The 16168-nt window shown below is 34.2% G+C and overlaps 1 protein-coding gene across 1 annotated transcript in view; it reads right to left on the bottom strand.

Annotated features, from left to right (window-relative positions):
• Positions 1–2939: 2939 nt before the first annotated feature.
• The window catches only part of LOC134697461 (uncharacterized), a 141637-nt gene continuing 128408 nt past the window's right edge, over positions 2940–16168 (bottom strand). The window contains exons 47-54 of the mRNA XM_063559741.1: positions 10823–10983; positions 9174–9236; positions 7721–8489; positions 7026–7132; positions 6099–6222; positions 4797–4994; positions 3500–3665; positions 2940–3123 (exon numbers count right to left, since the gene is read on the bottom strand). Coding sequence (XP_063415811.1) covers positions 2940–3123; positions 3500–3665; positions 4797–4994; positions 6099–6222; positions 7026–7132; positions 7721–8489; positions 9174–9236; positions 10823–10983 — 1772 coding nt within the window. The remainder of the gene's footprint in view (positions 3124–3499; positions 3666–4796; positions 4995–6098; positions 6223–7025; positions 7133–7720; positions 8490–9173; positions 9237–10822; positions 10984–16168) is intronic.

The following is a 16168-nucleotide window of genomic DNA, read 5'->3' on the forward strand; positions in this document are numbered from 1 at the left end:
CTATCCCCTTACCTGATGTGTGTTGTAATAGACTGTTTGTCCAGCAAAATACCAACAGCTATATGTTATATCAAACATATCCTGAACTGGTACCACCCATGGCTATATTTCTATCCCCTTACCTGATGTGTGTTGTAATAGATCGTTTGTCCAGCAAAATCCCAACAGTTATATGTTATATCAAACATGGCCTGAACAGGTACTACCCATAATAAAATTGAGAATGGAAATGGGGAATGTGTCAAAGAGACAACAACCCGACCAAAATAAAAAAACACAACAGCAGAAGGTCACCAACAGGTCTTCAATGTAGCGAGAAATTCCCGCACCCGGAGGCGTCCTTCAGCTTGCCCCTAAACAAATATATACTAGTTCAGTGATAATGAACGCCATACTAATTTACAAATTGTACACAAGAAACTAAAATTTAAATAATACAAGACTAACAAAGGCCAGAGGCTCCTGACTTGGGACAGGCGCAAAAATGCGGCGGGGTTAAACATGTTTGTGAGATCTCAACCCTCCCCCTATACCTCTAACCAGTGTAGAAAAGTAAAAGCATAACAATACGCACATTAAAATTCAGTTCAAGAGAAGTCCGAGTCTGATGTCAGAAGATGTAACCAAAGAAAATAAACAAAATGACAATAATACATAAATAACAACAGACTACTAGCAGTTAACTGACATGCCAGCTCCAGACTTCAATTAAACTGACTGAAAGATTATGATTTCATCATATGAACATCAGGCACAATCCTTCCCGTAAGGGGTTTAGTATCATACCATCATAACATATATGAGAAGAACATAACCCGTGTCATGCCAACTGTTTTTAGAATAAATGTGTTTAGTTCCGACGCAAAGACCTTATCAGTGACTCAATATTAACGCCAAAATATGCAATCTTTAATGACTTGACAACAGTATCCTGAACAGGTACTACCCATGGCTTTATTTCTATCCCCTTACCTGATGTGTGTTGTAATAGACTGTTTGTCCAGCAAAATCCCAACAGCTATATGTTATATCAAACATGGCCTGAACAGGTACCACCCAAGGCTTTATTTCTATCTCCTTACCTGATGTGTGTTTTAATAGACTGTTTGTCCAGCAAAATCCCAACAGCTATATGTTATATCAAACATATCCTGAACTGGTACCACCCATGGCTACATTTCTATCCCCTTACCTGATGTGTGTTGCAATAGATCGTATGCCAGCAAAATCCCAACAGCTATATGTTATATCAAACATGGCCTGAACAGGTACTACCCATAACTTTATTTCTATCCCCTTACCTGATGTGTGTTGTAATAGACTGTTTGTCCAGCAAAATCCCAACAGCTATATGTTATATCAAACATATCCTGAACTGGTACCACCCATGGCTATATTTCTATCCCCTTACCTGATGTTTGTTGTAATAGATCGTTTGTCCAGCAAAATCCCAACAGCTATATGTTATATCAAACATGGCCTGAACAGGTACTACCCATGGCTTTACTTCTATCCCCTTACCTGATGTGTGTTGTAATAGACTGTTTGTCAAGCGAAGTCCCAACAGCTATATGTTATATCAAACATGGCCTGAACAGGTACTACCCATGGCTTTATTTCTATCCCCTTACCTGATGTGTGTTGTAATAGACTGTTTGTCCAGCAAAATCCCAACAGCTATATGTTATATCAAACATTGCCTGAACAGGTACTACCCATGGCTTTATTTCTATCCCCTTACCTGATGTGTGTTGTAATAGACTGTTTGTCCAGCAAAATCCCAACAGCTATATGTTATATCAAACATTGCCTGAACAGGTACCACCCATGGCTATATTTCTATCCCCTTACCTGATGTGTGTTGTAATAGACTGTTTGTCAAGCAAAGTCCCAACAGCTATATTTTATATCAAACATATTCTGAACTGGTACCACCCATGGCTTTATTTCTATCCCCTTACCTGATGTGTGTTGTAATAGACTGTTTGTCAAGCAAAATCCCAACAGCTATATTTTATATCAAACATATCCTGAACTGGTACCACCCATGGCTTTATTTCTATCCCCTTACCTGATGTGTGTTGTAATAGATCGTTTGTCAAGCAAAATCCCAACAGCTATATGTTATATCAAACATATCCTGAACTGGTACCACCCATGGCTTTATTTCTATCCCCTTACCTGATGTGTGTTGTAATAGATCGTTTGTCAAGCAAAATCCCAACAGCTATATGTTATATCAAACATATCCTGAACTGGTACCACCCATGGCTTTATTTCTATCCCCTTACCTGATGTGTGTTGTAATAGATCGTTTGTCAAGCAAAATCCCAACAGCTATATGTTATATCAAACATGGCCTGAACAGGTACTACCCATAACTTTATTTCTATCCCCTTACCTGATGTGTGTTGTAATAGACTGTTTGTCAAGCAAAATCCCAACAGCTATATTTTATATCAAACATATTCTGAACAGGTACCTCCCATGGCTTTATTTCTATCCCCTTACCTGATGTGTGTTGTAATAGATCGTTTGTCAAGCAAAATCCCAACAGCTATATGTTATATCAAACATATCCTGAACTGGTACCACCCATGGCTTTATTTCTATCCCCTTACCTGATGTGTGTTGTAATAGATCGTTTGTCCAGCAAAATACCAACAGCTATATGTTATATCAAACATATCCTGAACTGGTACCACCCATGGCTACATTTCTATCCCCTTACCTGATGTGTGTTGTAATAGACTGTTTGTCAAGCAAAGTCCCAACAGCTATATGTTATATCAAACATGGCCTGAACAGGTACTACCCATAACTTTATTTCTATCCCCTTACCTGATGTGTGTTGTAATAGACTGTTTGTCCAGCAAAATCCCAACAGCTATATGTTATATCAAACATATCCTGAGCTGGTACCACCCAAGGCTTTATTTCTATCCCATTACCTGGTGTGTGTTGTAATAGACTGTTTGTCCAGCAAAATCCCAACAGCTATATGTTATATCAAACATATCCTGAACTGGAACTACCCATGGCTTTATTTCTATCCCATCTGTTAGTTTGGCATCCTGTGTTCCTTGTGTTTTCTTTGTGGGACTTTTCAAGGCTTGAAGCAACCTATAAGAAGATATATGAAAGCACTAACAAAAAAAAAATCAATTATTCAAGATGACAAATGGATCTGACACTTTTTTATATCTTATGAAAGTCTTGTACAAAATATACAAAATATGTACATGAAAGCTTTAAAATTCTAAAGTTTGTATTGAAACATTAGTTTTTAAGGAGACTTATTTAATTTTTGATTTTCATATAAGCTAAGAAAATAAATCAAATTGAAAAACAGGAAACCTTGTTTTTAATTCTAAATCTTTCATATAAAATCTGTTGACACATTCAAATACACAGTTGACACATGCTTCAGCTAATGATGATGAATGGTTGATTAAAATAACTAATAACTAAAACATTCCTACAGAATCATGTGACTTACGTAGTTTTTCCTGCCTGACCAAGACCAATAAACATTAACTTAGTTCTATGGCACTCTGTAAATCCTCCCGCCATCTTTTTAAGGAAAGCTCTCACCGAGTCAAAACCTCTCCCAACAATATCAGGGGGTGGAGAATCAAGCATAGCACAACTGTTCAAATGTAAACCTGAAAACAAACAAAACTTTTCCTGTAATATTCTTTAAAGATTGGGGCAAAATATTAAATTTTAAACTGAAAAATAAGCTGTAATTCAGATAAACCAGAAGATGAGAGTTACATAACTTTTGAAATATTATCCTGAAACGAAAACATTCTAATTGAGTAAATAAATCTTCTGTGAAAAAGTAATTTTGGAAACTAACTCTGATGGATAGTTGTCTAATGACAACCATATATTCTCATATTTACTTAAATTTCTGTGTGTTTTCAAATTCTCGGAAACTATTGTAGAAATATATTTTCTGACTAGATATTCAATTGTCTCCCAGTCCCTTTACAGCAGATTTCAGTAAGTATGTAGCTAATGGTAATATCTTTGGTTAGCTTGCTTGTTAGCTGAATCGTGAAGTCATTGTTAGGTAAGGTATACTACCCTCCTTTTAAAGTAGCTTAGTCCTAAAGAGATATATTGGTTATCTGTTGGGCTAGTCTACTAATAAAGGAGGGTAGTTTACCTAACCTAATAATGACTTCACGGTTCAGCTAACAAGCAAGCTAACCAAAGATATTACCTTTAGCTACATACTCACTGAAATCTGCTGTAAATGATTGACTACTAAAAGGTTAAAAAGGCAGTTTACAGAATATTTGCAGTTTACAGAATATTTGATAAAATTGAGAATGGAAATGGGGAATGTGTCAAAGAGACAACAACCCGACCAAATAAAAAACAACAGCAGAAGGTCACCAACAGGTCTTCAATGTAGCGAGAAATTCCCGCACCCGGAGGCGTCCTTCAGCTGGCCCCTAAACAAATATATACTAGTTCAGTGATAATGAACGCCATACTAATTTCCAAATTGTACACAAGAAACTAAAATAATACAAGACTAACAAAGGCCAGAGGCTCCTGACTTGGGACAGGCGCAAAAATGCGGCGGGGTTAAACATGTTTGTGAGATCTCAACCTTCTCCCTATACCTCTAACCAATGATGCACTTTTGATATCTTGATTTTTTTTTTAAATATTGTCATTAAATAATACCTACTTTCCTGTTCACGGAGTATAATGGTTATACATTTTACAAAATTAGTTGTATTAATAATCTCTAAAATATTTTGATTAATCAATCTTACTTCTAAGGTTAGGCAGTAGTCCAACATTTCCAGATACACTCTCTAAGAAAGGACAGTGTTCTAAGTTGAGAGTTTGTAAGGTGAATAGTTCACTGGCAAAGTCAGGGATACAGTTGATAGCTGTATAAGACAGGTCCAAACTCTCTAATCCCTTCAGTTTAAATATCACTGGAGGAACTCCTCCATATTGAGAGTCACCTGAGGTAAAAGTAATAATAAATTAGAATTAAAAGTTAGGTTCTAATATCTCAAGTCTTAATTACGCTATTAAAAGAATCACAAAACACAACTTTAAAAAGATGGATTGAAGCCCAGTGCTTGTTTAAGGGTCTGGCCAGTAAGTCATCACAACTGCCTTGTTTGTAACTGTTTCATGACTATGACCCTCCATGTATGACTGTTTTGGGGAAAATTGTCCAGTCCAAAACATAACACAAACCTTGATATTTTCTGAGAACATATGAAACCTTTTGCAGGTCTGGTTCAATGACATTCTATCTTTACATACATTGGTTCATGTTGGTCATATTTGTTTCTTTACATTGTACTGTTAAATTTTGTTGTTAGTTTTTCTCGTTAGAATTGTTTCACACTTTTCTGGTTACAGCCTTTTAATTCATTGTTGAAAGCCGTACAGTAACTTGAAATTGCTTATATATTATTTATTTATTTATTTCTCTGTCCTGAGTGTTCTTACATTTATTTTTATTATTCCTGTATTCACATAATGTTGTCATATAAGTGGTATTTTTAACATTGCCATATAAGTTGGAGGTTTGGCTAGCCATAAACAAAATTCAACCCACCATTTTTTCTTAAATGTCCAGTACCAAATCAGTAGTATGGCAGTTGTTATCTAAAAGTCTGATTGTATGTATGTTGACTTTTGTTTTTGTGGCAGTCCAGTGTTTCTGTTGTATCATTGTTATCCTCTTATGGTTGATGGGTTTCACTCAGTTTTGGTTAGTGGCCCAGATTTGTTTTTCCCTTAATTGATTTATGACTATTGATTAGGTGGTATACTACTGTTGCCTTTATTTATATCTTAATAATTTAAACTACTGTGGATTCATTTATTTTCGTGGATATCAATATTTGTGGATTGCTGAAAACTTGATATTTGATTTCGTGGTTTCATCAATCACTGTATACAAAGCTTATTCAAAATATGCTATTCGTTGTACATTTGAATTTGTGGTTCACCAGTACCCAAGAATTCCACGGAAATTTGTATCCAACGAATATAAATGAATCCACAGTATGGTGCATAGTGGTTTCAAGTTAGTACACAATAAACCTTACCTAATTTCTGGATTCCAATGCGTGGTATGGTAGTTAGAAACTCAAAATTGAGCTTAGCAACCTCTGTTGAATCTAAGATATTGTTGTTGTTATGATCAAACTTATCAAACAAGTCTTCCACTTCCTATTAGAAGAGTAATATTAATAAAACATTCTATTTGGACTGATTGCTTTTTTTATGCTTAATATGTAAAATTTGTTCTAAAATAAGATGAATTCTTCCAAAATAAAATATGCATCTCTACATGTTATGGACAACTGTGGTACCTATGCTTTTTCATTGAACTTTGAGTGTTTACAAGAGTTGTCAATAGACAGACAGACAGAAGGACAAATTTAAAACTATAGGGCTCCCATATCCTCAATGTGTGGCCATAATTAGTGCCCTATTGTATTAATACCATAATAAACAATGCTGTAAATACCTGCTATAGAGTTAGTAGAAAGGTAATTCTAATACATCTGACCAGTTTCATGTTTTATTACCTATACAATTTGTTTAAAAGCTCTGACATCCACAAATTTACCATAACCAGAAATGAGTTAGGATTTTTTGTTAATAATTTGTATTGTTAAGGAGATACCTAATACTTTGACTAAAAGATATTTGGCTTGTTTAATTTCCATAAAGTTTTGACAAAATTTACAGGAATAATTTGGTTGGCTATATAGCAGTTTGACAAACACTAATTTTAATCGTTGAAAAGCTTGATTTCTCCTTAATAATAGTATTTGATTAATGCCCTCATCTGATTTATACAAGTTAACTCCCTTAGGTGTTCTGTACCCCTTAAGTTTCTCTCTTATTAAGGAATATTGAATTTTCTCTTTTCTTTTGTAATATTCTTAAAGTAGCTGATTTACAGTACAGAATGATTGTCAACATTAGATGTTTGAATGTGAGATAGTTAAACTGAGTGGACATACTTTTTCTGACAGATAGTTGATAATGTATGGGTTTTCAGCATGCCAAGTTTCGTAAATAGATTTTGGCATCTGATCAAATTTTCCCTCAAAGGCTATCCAGGGGATTCCTAAAATAATAAAAATAAATAACTTTAGTAAAATCATAACATATCTATCCAAATGTAACATATCTATCCAAATGTAACATATCTATCCAAATGTAACATATCTATCCAAATGTAACATATCTATCCAAATGTAACGTACAGATTCTACAATTGTATGGAAAGTTAAACTATATATTTCTCTCCTCAAGATGTCAATTTTCATATTATATGTATAAATGACGGATCCAGAAATTTTATAAGATGTGGCCCACTTAGTGCATAAGAAGGGACCTGCTCCAGTCAAGCTTCAGTGATTCCATATATAAACAACCAAATTTTCCCCCAAAAAGGGGGCACAGGCCCCATGAAAAATCCTCTGTATTTTTAGAGTTACCCAGTATTCAAAACATTTAAAATCTTACTAAGAGCAGAGAAATATCATAGGTATGAGATTCAGTGGTAAAATATAAGTTTCCATAAAGATTTTAAGATATGTGGCCAAATTCATCTTTCTTTTTTTATGAACTGCAAAAAGATCATTTTCCTTCTATAAAATGTTGTTAGCAATGGTTGCACCTCTATACACTAACAATTTTTTTTAAAGTTTACCTTTTGCACTTAAATGCTTCAACTTCTTTAAATGTTCAAGTTCATCTGGTAAGGTCAAAATTGGATTGCAATCTAAGTTGAGTTCATTAAGTTCAGACAACTTTGCTATCTCTTTAGGGATTTCCTGAATCAGCAGACCTTTTAAACTTAATGATGTTAAGGTCGTACTTGCTGGCCATTCAATATCCAGCTTTCTAATTGGACAATTGTGTAGATAAAATGTAGATAAAGCTGGAGCCCTCAGTATATCCTTTGGCATTTTCTTTACTCCAGGCAAACCACTAAGACAAACTATTTCCAGATCATTACACCTAGATATACCAGAGGGAAATTCTGGAGTTTGTATCAAATCAACATTTAAAATCGTCAGGACTTGTAAATTCTCAAAAATGTTGAACAAATTTGATGGTAAAGATTTCATTGGTGATCCATTGACAATTAGAATATCCATCTTCTCTGAGTAAGGTTCATAAAACTTGCTTTCTAGTGACATATCTGGTATTCTAACAATGTTTCTATCCACTCGACTGTGACTGTGGGCCTTACAAGCTAAAAATGGTGGAAATCTGACAAATGTATGGTTGTTCTCAATCATTCCTTTCCCTAACAGCTCTATGGGAATGGGTTGTTTCTTGTCATCACAGAGGTCCTGTATTTTCTCTGACAGGTAAGTGGGATTCTCTTGGTTTGAGAGTCCACCATACTGGGCAGAATATAAACTACAGAGGGAAGCGTAGGGCTGTATCAACTGAAATAGCAAGCTCTCAATCTGAAATAAAATGCATTCAGTTACATGTAGCCTTAAAAAAATAGTCATAAAGCAGTAATGGAAAAATAACCTCTCAATCTTATGTTTACAATCCAAATTTACACTTTAAAAACTGTAGTGAAAGTTAGTTTCTGACATCAGACTCGGACTTCTCTTGAACTGAATTTTAATGTGTGTATTGTTATGCGTTTACTTTTCTACATTGGTTAGAGGTATAGGGGAGGGTTGAGATCTCACAAGCATGTTTAACCCCGCCACATTTTTGCGCCTGTCCCAAGGCAGGAGCCTCTGGTCTTTGTTAGTCTTGAATTATTTTAATTTTAGTTTCTTGTGTACAATTTGGAAATTAGTATGGCGTTCGTTATCACTGGACTAGTATATATTTGTTTAGGGGCCAGCTGAAGGACGCCTCCGGGTACGGGAATTTCTCGCTACATTGAAGACCTGTTGGTGACCTTCTGCTGTTGTTTTTTATTTGGTCTGGTTGTTGTCTCTTTGACACATTTCCCATTTCCATTCTCAATTTTATTAGAATTACAAAAATATTATACAAAATTTTCTCAAACAATTATCACAGAGTTGCATGTTTATTTCTAGAACAATAACATGATTAAATATTTCAATCATTTACTAGCATGAAGTCAACAATTTTTAACAATTTTATCATAAACATCCTAATTTTACCTGTTTCCTCTCTAGACTACCCAGTTCTCCAGTAAATATTTTTGTATAAGATGGTAACAGCAACTGAAATACAGATCAGAATACATGAATAGATGTCAAAATAACATAGTGGTAAAAGCATTTTTTATTCAATGGTCAAAAGTATCAGAAAATAACATTTGAATATGTATGCTAGATAGCTTAATTTTTATCGTGTTATCAACAAAGACATGGTCCCATAGTGGCGGATCCAGGGGATGATCAACCCCCCGTTTTTAAAATGGCTGGATCCACCCTTGTCCCACTCAATCATATATGACTAGTAGTCAATAAAGTTATGTAGTTCATGGTTTTATGCATAACTTGGGTTCAAAATAACACCCCTTTTACCTACCTTGTGAGTCAATAAAGCTACATAGGTCCAGGCTTGATCAAGACATGCATAACTAGGGTCCACAGGGACACATCCCTTTACATACCTTGTAGGTCAATAAAGCTACATAGGTCCAGGCTTGATAAAGACATGCATAACTATGGTCTACAGGGACACATCCCTTTACATACCTTGTGGGTCAATAAAGCTACATAGGTCCAGGCTTGATAAAGACATGCATAACTAGGGTCTACAGGGACACATCCCCTTCACCTACCTTGTGAGTCAATAAAGCTACATAGGTCCAGGCTTGATCAAGACATGCATAACTAGGGTCTACAGGGACACATCCCTTTACCTACCTTGTGAGTCAATAAAGCTACATAGGTCCAGGCTTGATAAAGACATGCATAACTAGGGTCTACAGGGACACATCCCTTTACATACCTTGTGAGTCAATAAAGCTACATAGGTCCAGGCTTGATAAAGACATGCATAACTAGGGTCTACAGGGACACATCCCTTTACATACCTTGTGAGTCAATAAAGCTACATAGGTCCAGGCTTGATAAAGACATAGACAACTAGGGTCTACAGGGACACATCCCTTTACATACCTTGTGAGTCAATAAAGCTACATAGGTCCAGGCTTGATCAAGACATGCATAACTAAGGTCTACAGGGACACATCCCTTTACATAACTTGTGTGTCAATAAAGCAACATAGGTCCAGGCTTGATAAAGACATGCATAACTAGGGTCTACAGGGACACATCCCTTTACATACCTTGTGAGTCAATAAAGCTACATAGGTCCAGGCTTGATAAAGACATGCATAACTAGGGTCCACAGGGACACATCCCTTTACATACCTTGTGAGTCAATAAAGCTACATAGGTCCAGGCTTGATAAAGACATGCATAACTAGGGTCTACAGGGACACATCCCTTTACATACCTTGTGAGTCAATAAAGCTACATAGGTCCAGGCTTGATAAAGACATGCATAACTAGGGTCTACAGGGACACATCCCTTTACATACCTTGTGAGTTAATAAAGCTACATAGGTCCAGGCTTGATAAAGACATGCATAACTAGGGTCTACAGGGACACATCCCTTTACATACCTTGTGAGTCAATAAAGCTACATAGGTCCAGGCTTGATCAAGACATGCACAACTAGGGTCTACAGGGACACATCCCTTTACATACCTTGTGAGTCAATAAAGCTACATAGGTCCAGGCTTGATAAAAACATGCATAACTAGGGTCTACAGGGACACATCCCTTTACATACCTTGTGAGTCAATAAAGCTACATAGGTCCAGGCTTGATAAAGACAAGCATAACTCAGGTCCTCTGGTACCGGCTTGTTTACAGTTAAGCCAGGTAAATCCATCATGTGTAAACAAACTTCTCGTGGCTGTTTTAATGGATAAGTCTTCTCTTCTTTACCATCTGTAATAACATATATCAATATCTTTATCAATATATGAACCCTTCCCATGCGACATTGTTTGTAATGATCATTTTGATTGGACAATGTCCCAAATTCACAATTGATGCTATGAAAAGGTATGTGCAAGGACAGACAAGGTATGACAGATTTTAAATGTATGATTTGACATGGTTTTATGTCAGTTTCATCAGAATAGAGATAACAATATTGTATTTTAAGCTCTGACTGCATTAATTTGTTTATTTGATGGTCACAAATACCTATTAAGTGGCTCTGCTAACAACAAATTGATGTCATCAGAGCTTAAAATACCAATACAGTTATCTCCTAAATACCATTGCCTTGTCATCTTTATACATGTTTTTTCTCTGTTCTTTGTGCTAGTTCATAAGTTGATGAAATAGGAGAGGTGTCAGTCCTTAAACAATGGTTTTAATCTAGCCAAATGACAATGTAACTGCCCCAACCTAGAACTTTGTCAAAGTGTTCCTTGTGTTATAGGGTAGTTTTTGCATTTCAATATTTTTTTAGTATTTTTGGAAAATATTTTATTTTGATATTATTATTAAGAAAATTGTAAAATTATGATGTCAGGTAAATTTTGTTCTGTCAGCATGTCACTTATTACTCAAGGCAAAAGTAATGTAATTAGATTTATCTTTTAATTGGCTTAATTAATTTGACACTATTCTTATTTTTACCTTTGGCTGTTTTGTAGTAAATTTTGATTACTCAAATTACATAAATTTAAAGTTAGTAATACTCGTCATAATTTGAGCACTTACTAGATGTGCTATAAATTGTACAGTCAACTTTTTTGAAACAATTGAAGTCAGGAGTCAGACACAATGTAGTCATGATGTAGTCGCAAGTGTAGTCTCGTCGGTGTTATCCAGATAGGAGTGCTTCCAAAGCCAACCGGGCTCAGCTACTCGGGAGAATGACTTTAACTTTAACTGTGAATTAGTGAAATTAGTGACTTTATTATTTGGAACATTTGGACTTTATTTATTTGTAAATTGTTTTGGCATCATTATTATTATTTGGACCAGTTACTATATAAAATTGTTACAACTTGCTGATTGCTTTATAGTTTTGCCTGCCATTGCTTAAGTCTTGCGAAAGACTGACCCTCTGTACTTTGGGCTGTGCATGTTCGATAGTCCCCCTTAAACTCGACGTGCATTGGCTCTTGGTGACAGATTTGGTGGCGGGCCCGTTGGCAGCTTTTCGATCCATTTAGCTTGGCATGGCATTATTATTAGCAACAGCTTTCAAAATTACTTTTAAATTATCTACTTACAAAATTTGTGAAGGAATTTCGTAACTGAAATTGACTGAAGGAACGACAGAAAATGAGGAACTACTTTCGAAGCTAAGTAACTTATTGAAATATTATTTATTATGTTATCTTTATAGTTATATTTAAATTTTTCTAGTTTCAGCAAATATTGTGCAAGATTGAATCTAAATAGATTAAAAGTAAAATTAGTTTTAAATCTGTAAAAGTTATTGGTAGTATTCAAATGAATTTTTTTTTCATAGTCTACCAGTTACAGAAGTCTAATTATAATCTTGTTTAGTTTCAGTTTCAACTTTAAAAGTTGCAGTACCAAAGTTGACAAACTTTTTGTAAAGAAAGACAACTGCAATGTGTGAACAAAATAGAACTGCAACAGAGACTAAAGATAAGTAGCTTTTGAAATAATAAAATTCATAATTATTCTCGAAATAAAATTGCTAGTTATTAAAGCAAAACAGTTTCTTCAAAGAAAAGTTGTGAACATATAAATTATTGAGATTGCTAATGTAAGACATTTTGTAGTTTTACACACAATTTATGTAGCATATTGAAAAATGTATTGACTTTTTATTCGGTGAATAGATTTTATCTAATATAGCCAAATTCTTTTAGTAGAAGTCATGGGAAAGAAAAGAACTAAGAATAGATGGTGCCACAGAAGATCAAAATGTGCAAGCCTTTCCATTTTAACAGCAAAGAATTAATTGTCAAAGAAGAACACACTGGACACAGGATCAGCATCACATCTTTAGAAATAGCAACGACAGTTATGGCAGAAAGCTTTCAACACAGGGTTCAAAGATAGATGTCTACTCCATACAGTTGTCAGAAATTGCCAAGAAAATTAACTTGTCATCCAATTGCCGTTTTCCAAGGAACCAACATGATATGAAACTGAAGTCCCTGTATGCATGACCATTTGAAGAATGTCATGTTCTTGATCGGACATTTGCTGCCATTCTATTAAAGTACCTCTGGATTATCAGTTTACTTGATAGTATGTAAACCAGTAGATTCAAACTTGTGGAGTGTGTAAGCTGAGAAAATGTACCATCAAATCAAGACCACACCTTCTAGAGTAGTCACAGCACCTAACAGTCAATGACAATAGTTAAAATAAAAAGATACTGGGGTAAAATATTTGAAGTAAAGACTGAATGTAATTGGAACTAATAGTTTTATAATGATTCTGATTTGTATAAAACATGTTAAAGACTTCTAGATTTAGTGTACATGTATTATGAATGGTTTTTGAGTTTTAATGTAGTAATTGGAATAATTTTTGTTGATTCTTTTAAAAGAAAACAAAGTATTGTGTAGTTAAATGATGTAAATTTTTATCACAAGTTATATATATATTTTTTTTATTTCCAACTGATATATTAAATATTGTTAATGTCTTGGATGTATATGCTTAATATAACTAGTAATGCTATTATCAATGTTTGTATGATTTTTTTTGGATTTTTTTTTGGTGTGATTCTTTACCTTGTGAATGTACCGGTAAATCAAATGGTGTATAGCTGGATTGACCACTCAGTTTTACACCGTGCACTTGTATAAGACTTGGTCATCTTGTGCAAGTTGCAGCCGGTATGTTTGTGTGTGAGGATGAGTGTCTGTGTTTTTCTTCTTAAATATGTTATTTTCCATGTGTTATACTGTCTTATATAATCACAATGACTTGTTATCAACTCAGTTCATTTTCAGATTTTATTATGTATTTTCTTTTTTAATTAACTACAATCTTTGTGATAATCTTTGTTTTTAAATGTTTGAGGACAAACATATTTGAGCGGAGGGAAATATGTTATAGGGTAGTTTTTGCATTTCAATATTTTTTTAGTATTTTTGGAAAATATTTTATTTTGATATTATTATTAAGAAAATTGTAAAATTATGATGTCAGGTAAATTTTGTTCTGTCAGCATGTCACTTATTACTTAAGGCAAAAGTAATGTAATTAGATTTATCTTTTAATTGGCTTAATTAATTTGACACTATTCTTATTTTTACCTTTGGCTGTTTTGTAGTAAATTTTGATTACTCAAATTACATAAATTTAAAGTTAGTAATACTCGTCATAATTTGAGCACTTACTAGATGTGCTATAAATTGTACAGTCAACTTTTTTGAAACAATTGAAGTCAGGAGTCAGACACAATGTAGTCATGATGTAGTCGCAAGTGTAGTCTCGTCGGTGTTATCCAGATAGGAGTGCTTCCAAAGCCAACCGGGCTCAGCTACTCGGGAGAATGACTTTAACTTTAACTGTGAATTAGTGAAATTAGTGACTTTATTATTTGGAACATTTGGACTTTATTTATTTGTAAATTGTTTTGGCATCATTATTATTATTTGGACCAGTTACTATATAAAATTGTTACAACTTGCTGATTGCTTTATAGTTTTGCCTGCCATTGCTTAAGTCTTGCGAAAGACTGACCCTCTGTACTTTGGGCTGTGCATGTTCGATAGTCCCCCTTAAACTCGACGTGCATTGGCTCTTGGTGACACTTGTCTCTTAAACTAATATAGTCTTTATCCATTTAGGAATTGAATTAAATGACAGATATTTGGGAGTCACTGACATTTTAGAGCTTTATACAATGTCACTGACATTAATTATATCAAGAGTCCTTACTTTTAACCCTAAGATCTTGATTTTTTCATATTTTTTTTTTGCATTGCTGGGATGCTGTCACATTAAATTTTTAACACATACATGCACCATTATTATCCTTTATGCATGCAATTTATTAATATCCAATGAAGACCAATCCTAATGTTTAATACTAAAGCTCCACATTCCCCCCCCAATTTTTTTTTTTTTTTAAAGTTCGTTTGTGCATGTTTCCTAAATACAAGTATGAAAATATGATGCCATGTTAACAAAAAGACACAAAAATAAAATTTAACAATACAAAGCTTTAAAAAATCTTTTCATAAAATATCAACATTTATTAACCAACTTACTACAATATGTATAGAAATGCCCATGCTTTATAAAAGGAAAATTTCGACATCTGGTCATTATGAATGGAGAAATTGCTACAGCCAGTCATTACGAGATCTCAGTAATGCATTACGAAATCTCAGTAATGCATTACGAAATCTCAGTCATGCATTACGAAATCACACCCGTGCATTACGAAATCACAGTCATGCATTGTGAACAGATGAAACGGGACACCGATTAAATCAAAATATAGTTTATTTCTTTTAATAAGTGTGACATTTTTTTATTCTTTTTTAAACTGAATATCATAAAAACAAGTTTAAATGATGTTCATTGACATTGTTTTGTAACGACTTGAAACGGAAATATTTCACAGCCTTTTCGAGTACGACTTTTGATTATTATCACTGTTTCATTTCCGTTGTTCAATCCTCAGAATGCAGACTTTGAATAGTTAAACTGTCTGATTTATTCTTCCCAGCTACTTTTTATTTGCTAGATGAAAGAATTTTAATAGCATAAAATTAAGTACTTGGATGAGAAATCAGAAATTACAACTGACAGTCACAATGTTGACTAAAATTCCATGCGAAATTGAATGCGAAAAGACAAGTTGAAGTTCAGCTATGAAATTCCTGTATCTTCTTCACGGTAAGTTTCTTACTCTTTGTTTAATCGAGGAATTAAAATCATTTTTAAAATAAAAATGTTATGAAACTGTCTTTTCTGTATTGGTCCTGTTGTAGCTATATAGTTTGTGGATCATGTGGATAGCTGTATAATTTTGGATCCGAGACTCGAAGACTGTTCTTGAATGAAGTTGCCTTTATAGTTGGTTAATAAAAGTATCAATATATGGACTTTTTCATATTGGCCCTGCAACATGCCCTTGATATTAATAATGGCCTCGGACAGTTGTAAT

This window comes from Mytilus trossulus, chromosome 14 (genome assembly GCF_036588685.1).
Source record: "Mytilus trossulus isolate FHL-02 chromosome 14, PNRI_Mtr1.1.1.hap1, whole genome shotgun sequence".
Classification (NCBI taxonomy): domain Eukaryota; kingdom Metazoa; phylum Mollusca; class Bivalvia; order Mytilida; family Mytilidae; genus Mytilus; species Mytilus trossulus.